Source organism: Falco naumanni, chromosome 1 (assembly GCF_017639655.2).
Source record: "Falco naumanni isolate bFalNau1 chromosome 1, bFalNau1.pat, whole genome shotgun sequence".
Classification (NCBI taxonomy): domain Eukaryota; kingdom Metazoa; phylum Chordata; class Aves; order Falconiformes; family Falconidae; genus Falco; species Falco naumanni.
This window is the reverse complement of record NC_054054.1, coordinates 76232776-76241332: the sequence shown is the minus strand read 5'-3', so window position 1 is coordinate 76241332 and position 8557 is coordinate 76232776. Positions and strand designations below refer to the sequence as shown.

Genomic DNA, 8557 nt, shown 5'->3' with positions numbered 1-8557 from the left:
AGCGCCCCAAAAAGCCTTTCCTGCCTCGAGAACACGTTCCTGATGGAACCTGGAGGTTTAGCCCTTCTCTGCCCGTTTGCGACCACCACAGAGCCCCACGCTGCCCTTGCGGGCCGGCAGGGAGGGCACCGCGGCACAGCAGCCACGCACTGCAGCGGGACAGGGAGGCACTGGGGCATCCAACGCCTGCCACAGAGCTCTGCCTTCTACCAAGACAAGGCAGCCCCGGTCGAGGGTAGAGGAGCCCACCTCGCAAGGCACCTCCAGGACGGAGCGGGCCCCTTCGCCCCGAACGCCCAGCATGCTGCCGCCCCTCCCGCCCCGGCTCCTCAGGAGCCGCCGGGCGCCCCCCGCGGGCTCCCCCCGCCGGCCTATTGGCCGCCCGCCGCGCTGGGAGCGCGCTCATTGGCTGCGGCGTGGGCCGGGCGGGCGGGGCGGGCGGCCTTAAGGCTGCGGGCCCGGCGGGGCCGGGCGAGTTGGGGTGCCGGGGCCGGTCTCATGCAGTGCGCCAGGTATGCTCCCGCCCCGCCGCCGTGCTCCCCGGGTCCCGCCGTGCCCCGCGGCGCGGGACCGCAGACCCCGCGGGTGCGCGGAAGCGGTACCGGCGCTCCCCGCCGCGGTGCTGCCGCTGGGGAGGGCGGGATCCTCCCGGCTGGGCTCCTGCGGCCCCCCCGGGGGAGCCGGGCGCGGTGCCCCCCGGAGCGCCGGCGGGGCTGGGCGTGCGGCTTGCCTTTGCTGGGCTCCGCAGGGGGGGCGGGTGGTAGCGGGGTTACGGCCTCGGGGTCCCCCATGCCGGTGGGAGCTGGGCTGTGCCCTGGGAGCGGCCCGAACCGGGGAGGAGAAGGGGGCAGGGAGCCCGAGCGTGCTCCGTCCAGCAGCCTGTCGCTTCCGAAAACTTCGGTCGTAGCAGCTGCCGCACGTCGAGCCCGCTGCAAGAGGGTTACCCAGCCCCGGGAGCAGGATGGAGGCAATCGAAGGGTTTTGTTAAATGTAGGAGTAAATAATTCCTTTCCTCTGACTTGCATCTCCTTCCTAGGAATAAGGGAGGGAGGAGAGAGTGGTGACGTTCCCCTCTGGAGAGGGCCAAGCTGCAGGAAAGTGTCTGGAGGCAGAATCCGCTCTGCTGGCCTTTGGGGTGCAGGGGGAAGGGCTCAACCCCTGTACCCACGCAGGGCTGTCAGCCTTGTGCTGCTTGCTTACTGCAGCTCCCTTTCCTGTGTAAGCTCCTGTAATGATTTCCCTGCTCCCACCTTCAAAGCGTCTGAAGTTTAAGATGGCCAACACCAGCCCCAAAAGGCAAACCTTCCTCTGTTGGCTGTGAGTTGGGCATCAGCAGGCTCTCAAGTGCAGAAGGGTATGTCTGGGGTATCAAATCGGCTGAAAAAGTTTGTAAAAGCACAGAGCACGGCCTGATAGTGGGTATGAAAAGCACTTAATATAGTTCTTAGCTTGAAAAAAGCTCCAATTAATGCAAATCAGGCTGGCTATTTCATGCCTCTTTGTTATAAAAATGTGAATAACCAAGGCTTACTAAGAAACCTGACTTTTCAGCAGTTGTGGGGATTCAGCTGAATAAATTTCCCTGGGAAAAGATGCAATGCAGATAAAACTGGCCCAAGTAAGAGAGAGGCATTGGAGGCTGCATTAATTTAAAGGAAGAAATGACCTATATAAAATGTGTGTGAATTAAAAACTTGGCAAAACCAGGTAGAGATGAGCAGAATGGCATTAGCGGACAGGTGGATCTACTGTCTGTCTTGTACAGCTGCCCTTGAGCTGGAAGGAGGCAATGCAGAAGGAGTTGTGTTGGGAAGCAAGCTTTGGCACATGTGCTATCAATAAACAGATGCCCTTGCTGAATGGATGCTGTGAAAGCCTGCTCAGAACTGCTCTGTTGGTGTTGCAGGGTGGGGAGTTAAAGCACTGAATTGGAGAGCATAGCTCTCGCTTTTTCTTGGCATGGGGGCAGCAATTGAGTACTAGAGCTGGCTGTGCGTGGCTTTGGCAGCTGGAGCTGTGCCGCATCACATGGCCAGTGGCTGCTGCTACTGCTCCTGACTTGTCCTATTCTGTGTGGTGGGAGCAGCTTTGGAGCCTGGCTTGCAGCCAGATGGGATTTTTATTAAGGTAATACTCTGTGTTTAAGGTCAGCGGCAATGCAGTTGACTTAAGGGGGGATGTGTGTGATAAATCTGTCCAGTGGTTTATCCAGAGCCAGGCCAAAGAGTCTGCCAAAAGCATCTAGCCTAACCTCGGTGTAAGGGCAGGAGCGATAGGTATGATGTTCTGGGAGCTGCCTGGCTGCGGAGGCAACTCCAGGGCTACATCTGGCAAGGTGCTGGGTGGGAGCTTCCCTAGAGTGGGTGCACAGAGAGGGACGGTGTTACATCCCTGGAGAACAGGCTGGGCACTAGAGGAGGGGAGCCTGTGGTAGAGGGGCACACAAGTCCTTGCCCCAAAAGGCACAGGCTGTTTCCAAAGGCTCTGTCAGCCTTGAGTAGGTGGGTTGTGTTTGGCAGAGCCCTGTGGCTATGTAGGTGTTTCCCAGGGGCTCAGTGCTAGCATGATGGAGGCTTGATGTGTGAGCTCTGTGCTGGAGGTAAAACTTTCTGGGCCACCTGAGCTGACGTCTGTTTTAAAGTGCAGTAGGGGAAAGGGGTTCCTCTCGGTGCAGAGCAATGTCAGCTAAGTCTCTACCCTGCCGCTGTACCAGACTGTTGCTATCCTTACAATGCCACTTGCAGGTATTTCAGATGGAGCAGTTAAGGGAGGCAGTGATGAGCAATACCTGTAGCTCAACCAAACAAGGCTTTTTAGCCTCTAAAAATACCAGACCTTTGGGGTTTTATGAAAGGTGAGGTCAGTTGCATACAGCAGCTTGTGACAAACTGAGTTCCTGCTCCTACAAAAGCATCCGATGCTCTGAGGTGAGTGCAGCAGGAATACTGCTTTATGTAGCATTGATATTTGATAATCTCTGGGTTTTGTTGACACCAGCAGGATTGAGCCATGGGCTTTGCTTTGGGTTAGAAATGCTCTGGATCCTGCTGTTGCTAGCCTAGTAGGGCAGTGCTTGTGTGTGTTTTCAAATGGTGGCTCTGTCCCTGTAGCAATTTTAAGACCTCTTGTTCAAGAGCACAACAGGTTCTGGTCCTGTCACATCTGATGTAGCAAGTTTCTCACCACGTCTGTAAATCGCACCATGCAAGTACCTGCCTTTAAGCTTGAGGGACTTGTGGGGTTGGTGGAAGCAAGTTTCTTTGGGATGGCTGAGAAGTGGTGTAGTAATTGTCTGATAAAATTCATATTTAAATGCTTTTCTAATATCAACTGACCTTTCTTCTCATCTTCTAGAGTACTAGACTATTTTCCTCACAAACAAGCAATGGCTGTGGATGTAGCAATGCAGTTATACCTGTGCTCCTCACCCCTGCGAAGAGAGAAGTGTGCCTGCAAAATTGCTCCAAAGCCAAGCAAGCCACTGCGGCCCTGCATCCAGCTGAGTGGCAAGACTACGCTGAATGGACCAGAAGAGGCAGCAAAAACCTTCACACACAACAAAGTGAAGAAGAGGGTATCCTTTGCAGATAGCAGAGGCTTTGCTCTGACAATGGTGAAGGTGTTCTCAGAGTTTGATGACCCACTAGATATTCCTTTCAACATCACTGAGCTGATAGACAACATCGTGGGTCTGACAACAGTGGAGAGGGACAGCTTTGTCCTGGATTTTGTTCAGCCCTCTGTGGACTACCTGGACTTCAGAAACCGCCTCCAGGCAGACTGTGTCTGCCTTGAAAACTGTATGCTGAAGGAGCGATCCATTGTGGGAACAGTGAAGGTGAAGAACCTTGCTTTTGAAAAGACTGTGAAGATCAGGATGACGTTTGACACCTGGAAAAACTTTGTGGATCACCCATGCCAGTATGTCAAGGATACGTATGGAGGGTCAGATCGGGACACATTTTCCTTTGACATCAGCTTGCCTGAGGGGATTCAATCCCATGAAAGAGTAGAGTTTGCCATCTCCTTTGAGTGCAATGGAAAGGTGTACTGGGACAGCAACAGGGGCACAAATTACAGGATCATACGTTCAGAACTGAAATCTGCCCAGGAAGCTGTCAGCCCCCCACAGGGCCCTGACTTTGGCAGTGCTTTTGACCAGTTTGGGAGCCCTCGATGCTCCTACGGCCTCATTCCTGAGTGGCCCAGCTATTCTGGCTACGAGAAGCTAGGGCCTTACTATTGACCCAAGGACAAAGTCCTGATTGACTGTTGCTGGCGCGTCAGCAGGCCTGAGATCCGGTCTGAAGGTGGAGTGTATGGAAAGGTGGAAGAAGTATGGCTCCACGTAGCTTTGCATAAGCCTCACAGCAAAACCAGATGTGCAGTGCTCTGCTGGCAGTGGGCTTGTAGTCAGGGAAGCGTCCCTGGCAAAAAGGGCTGCCTTTCCTGCCCCAGCTCAGATAACTGGCTCTCTGGATGCTCAGAGGACCAGGAGCTGTTGCTCATGTGTCTCCTCAGTGCTGCTACTCCTTCCTCTTCTATAAAGCTGCTAGTCTCCAGGGGAACACTACAGTGCTTATATCATCTGTTGAAGCTGCGTAGTGGTGGCTGGTTTGTATTGCTTGCCTAGTGTTAAAAGGCTTTTTCAGAATGTTCTAGTATTATATTTAGTGGGCTGTCCTTACAAAGCTGGCCCATGCCTGTCTGGTAATAGTAGGGGGCTTGTGGGGAACGGGGTCCTCTCCTTGCACGCATCCTTGTAGTGTGAGGCCCTTCCTGCTGGAGGCAGAAAGGGTGTTTTGAAGACAAAGAATGCGACTGTGATGACAGGAAATATGGCCCTGCAGCCTGCCATATTAGGAGACGTGTGCCTGTGCGAGAGGATCTGATCTGCTTAGTCACCAGTTGTTTTATCAGCTGATCTTAAAAAAACTCTCATTATATCCTTGGTGTTACCAAAAATAGAGATTAGCTGTAGCTGTGTAGTGCTTGTAACACAGCCATGGGTTGACAGCCTTGACTGCCTTCTTCAGAACCTTCCTGTTTCTTTAATCACAAGTGATCGGTGATGCTTTTTTCCCCTTAATGGACATTTGAAGTCAGCTGTTGGCCGTGCTGGGCCCTGAAAATGCAGTTCTTCTATGGACTGTAAACCAGGGTTTTGTCCAGCTGGGGCCTAGAGTCCTGTGCAGGAGGCTGTGCTCGGGTGTTACAGGAGCTAAATACAAATGGACCGCATGGCTGCTCTGTGCTGTGTCTGTTACAAGAAGGTGACTGTTGTGTACCTGCTGCAGTGGAAGTGCCTTGACTGACGAAGAGGTGGTACATGCAATCCCAGCAACGCTTTAGGATAAACAGGCTTTGGAAATAACATTGCTTTTAAAAAAGATCTCCTAATGGTTTGTTACTGGGTGCCCTGGACTGCTTGGCAGCTAATGGCATGGCAGTCCTCACCTGTGAGGATGCTGTGGCTGTACTGGATGAACATCAATGTGCTGGGCCTGCCTCACTGTTGTGGCAGTAGCTGCCATTTCAACCTGTAAATGCCCGAACTTTGCATCTCTGTGTCCATAAGAAGCGGTTCGCTCCACCTGTGCAAAGAACTAGCCATAAGAAGTGGGAGATGGGTCATCCTGACACCTGGATGTGAAACAAATCATAGATGTGAACCATCCCCATCTTCAAAGAGGCAGCTTGTCTTCTAGGCCTGAGGTGAGGTGGCCAGCTTGTGCAGTGCCGAGCAGCCTCACAAAGCTGCTTGGGTGCCAGCTGAGCAGAGTAACTTACTCCCTCGGCTCAAAGGGAGAGTGCTGAATAGTTTGTAGAAATAGAAGTCAAGGGAATCTTACTTTTTTCTAGTGCATAAGCTTTATATAATTTTTTGTGCATTGATAATGGCCTTTGGATGGGCTGGAGAGAAGCAATGGGCTAGCCTACCTAACTTCTTAAACTTAGCTTTTAATTCTGGAGACTACTGTATAAAATACTTAAAAACTATTTTACCCGAACTTAGAAAGGATACTGTGATCACTGTTGGATGCTGAAAGGAGCAAGAGCTTCCAGAAAGAATAGCTTCCCTTCAACTGCTCCTTTTCCAAAAACCTAACACCAATGCATGTCATAACTGTGCTTGACCACTTAGTCAAGGTGGTAAATCTGCTTGCTAGTCCAGAGCTCACCACGCTTGGTTCCTCTGTTCAAACAGCTTCCCGAATCAGCCCTTATAACCTGCATCTGGTCACTCTTGAAGGGACTGTTGCCTAGCTTGGCTTAAACCTGGTTTTAAACTTTAAGCAAGCTTGAGTGACACTTTTTTTTTAATAAGTTTATGGTGTTAATGCTGTAAGATACTGACTGTAGAGAAGTCATGTTCTCCTAGCATGTTCTCAAGCCTATGGAGAGTTTGTGAGCTGAATCAAGGCATGTATGTCTGGGGTACTGTGGATGGTGGTATCTCCTTATGGAGCCTGTTTGGTTTTAGGTTGTGGATGGGGTGTGTTTAGGAAGGAACATGGAAGATTAGCTAGAGCAATGCCATAAGTAAAAGCTAGGATGGGAACTGACTATTTGACCAATAGCGGTTTAAAAATACTACTTGTGGCCTTTCCCTTTTTCCCTTTTCCATTGCTAATGTGAACATAGAAGCGAGGGGTTGCTTTCCTTGCTCTATGCCTGGAAGTGCCTTGTGGGGTGTTTTGCATGTTTGTTTTTTTAAAAGATATTTTTGTACACAATATTCAAGTGGAAAATGCACTTTATAATTGCTGTGTAATGACTTTTAAAACTATGGTTCTGTTTTTATCTGATTGTTAAAATAAAGGTGGAACAAAATGTTGGCTGTGTATCTTGCAGTCATCTTATTTAAACACCCATGGGGCTGGGGAGGTGATTTAGACATGGGACCGGTTTCCTGCAAGTGGCTGTTAGCAGGGAGGAGCACACATCTGTGGTGGAATCTGCTGCTTGAAACAGGAAATTTCAGCCTATTCCTGCTGCCTTTCTGTGAACACAGATGCTTCCAGAGCCTCTGCATGGTGGGAAGGAGAGGAGCCAGGCTCATGTCGCTGTGCTTTTAGGTTTCTCCACTAACCACTGTGTTCCTGAGCTACTCTTCACTCTTCTCCTGCTTGCAGTGCCAGGAACAGCCTTTTCAGGTTTTTCTGCATTTGTTTCAGGTCAGTCTCAGTTCTCCCCCTGCACCTGGCTTGATATGGAATCGATGCTTTCTCTCTGCCTGGGTGCTGGGATGTGGTAGATGCTAGGAGTGGTGATGCAGTAAAAGGGTCAGGCTCTTTTCTAATACCAGGATCAAGTGAATGTTAGACCCTGCTTTACCTCACACTGCTTGTTCCTGTTGTCACTGCACTAAAAAGCACTTGCAGGAAACATGCCCCTTTGCAGAAGGGGAACATCTCTGGTGTAAATGCCAGCAAGGGCCAGTTACAGGATTTGACTTGGCTTTGACCGCAAAGACCAGGGCTTGGTGATGGCCTGAAGGTGTTGTATTTCTAACAATCAGCTACTGAGCTGGGTGGGTTTTGCCACTTACAGATAAGGTAAGAAGGGAAGCTGGGAAGAGGGCAGGGGAAATGCTCAAGGCTGTCTTTGAAGATGGTCTTTGCGTGGGCTGGCCTGAGGGGCTATGCAGGCAGTACTTCCCATGCTGCTACAAAGCCTTGCAGAGAGTGAGCTTAGCCTTTGCTTTATAAAGAAATGAAACTGAGCACCTTCTGACTGTGGCTATTTGAGTCTCTCGCTTTCGTAAGATGAACTCTTTCCAGGGTGTCTTGCTTTCAGCAGCAGCTGGGTAAGGTAGTATGGGATCTGCATGCACCTGGGAAAAGGGTATTGCATGGTGGTTCTTGCTGGCCTGTGATGTTTTCCTCCCCTGTGGCTCGGGGGAGCCTGTGTTGGTTGTCACCCACTGCTGTTCCTGCACAGAGGCCCTTCTGGTGGTGTCTTTGCTGTGGGATTCTTCGAGGGGTGGCAGATTGGCCTGGAGGCAGAAGTTAAACGTGTGTGATTTTTCACATGCAGGTGGGTAAGAGAGAAACCCTGCCTGTAATCCCTTGCCTGACAGCAGTTATGCTGTAACTAGTAGCTTGAGGCAAAGGGCTTCACTTTCTTGGCAACCATCTACCACTCCCTTTTCTCCCCAGATTCTTTGTCATTTCTACATCTAACCAACTCCTGTTAAGCACTATTAAAAATGCTTCAGGTTTATTATCTTTTTTTACTACTGTTCTTCTTTTAATCAAACATGCAACACAGGTCTCTTAAAAAAAAAAAAAAAAAAAGAAAAGAGCCATCTGATTATTGTTCTGGTTTGGGGTGAGTGGGGAAAATAACTATCTTTAAAAGCTATTTGTGCCCCAGCACATCCTCAATGACTTCGGTGGCTTGGCCTGGGCTGCTTTCACATTTGAACACTGGCCCAAGCTCATGAGTGAGACAACTGCAGTCAGACATTTACTGTAACAGTTTTGTGGCTGAAAACTTTGTGTGATGACAGTTTCTGTTTGAGAGATAAGGAAGTCCAAGCAAAGCCTGTTCG

The 8557-nt window shown here is 50.6% G+C and overlaps 1 protein-coding gene across 3 annotated transcripts; it reads left to right on the top strand.

Moving 5' to 3' along the window:
- The first annotated feature begins 449 nt into the window (after positions 1–449).
- On the top strand, positions 450–6838 carry PPP1R3B (protein phosphatase 1 regulatory subunit 3B). Of its 3 annotated transcripts, XM_040599992.1 has the most exons (3): positions 463–512; positions 1037–1354; positions 3355–6838. In XM_040599992.1, exon 3 carries the CDS (start codon positions 3386–3388, stop codon positions 4244–4246), a length of 861 nt encoding a protein of 286 aa, XP_040455926.1. In that variant the 5' UTR covers positions 463–512; positions 1037–1354; positions 3355–3385; the 3' UTR covers positions 4247–6838. The 3 variants fall into 3 exon arrangements, with proteins under 3 accessions (XP_040455916.1, XP_040455926.1, XP_040455935.1); XM_040599982.1 differs by lacking the exon at positions 1037–1354 and having other exon boundaries at positions 450–512; XM_040600001.1 differs by lacking the exons at positions 463–512; positions 1037–1354 and adding an exon at positions 1362–2927.
- The last annotated feature ends 1719 nt before the right edge of the window (positions 6839–8557 follow it).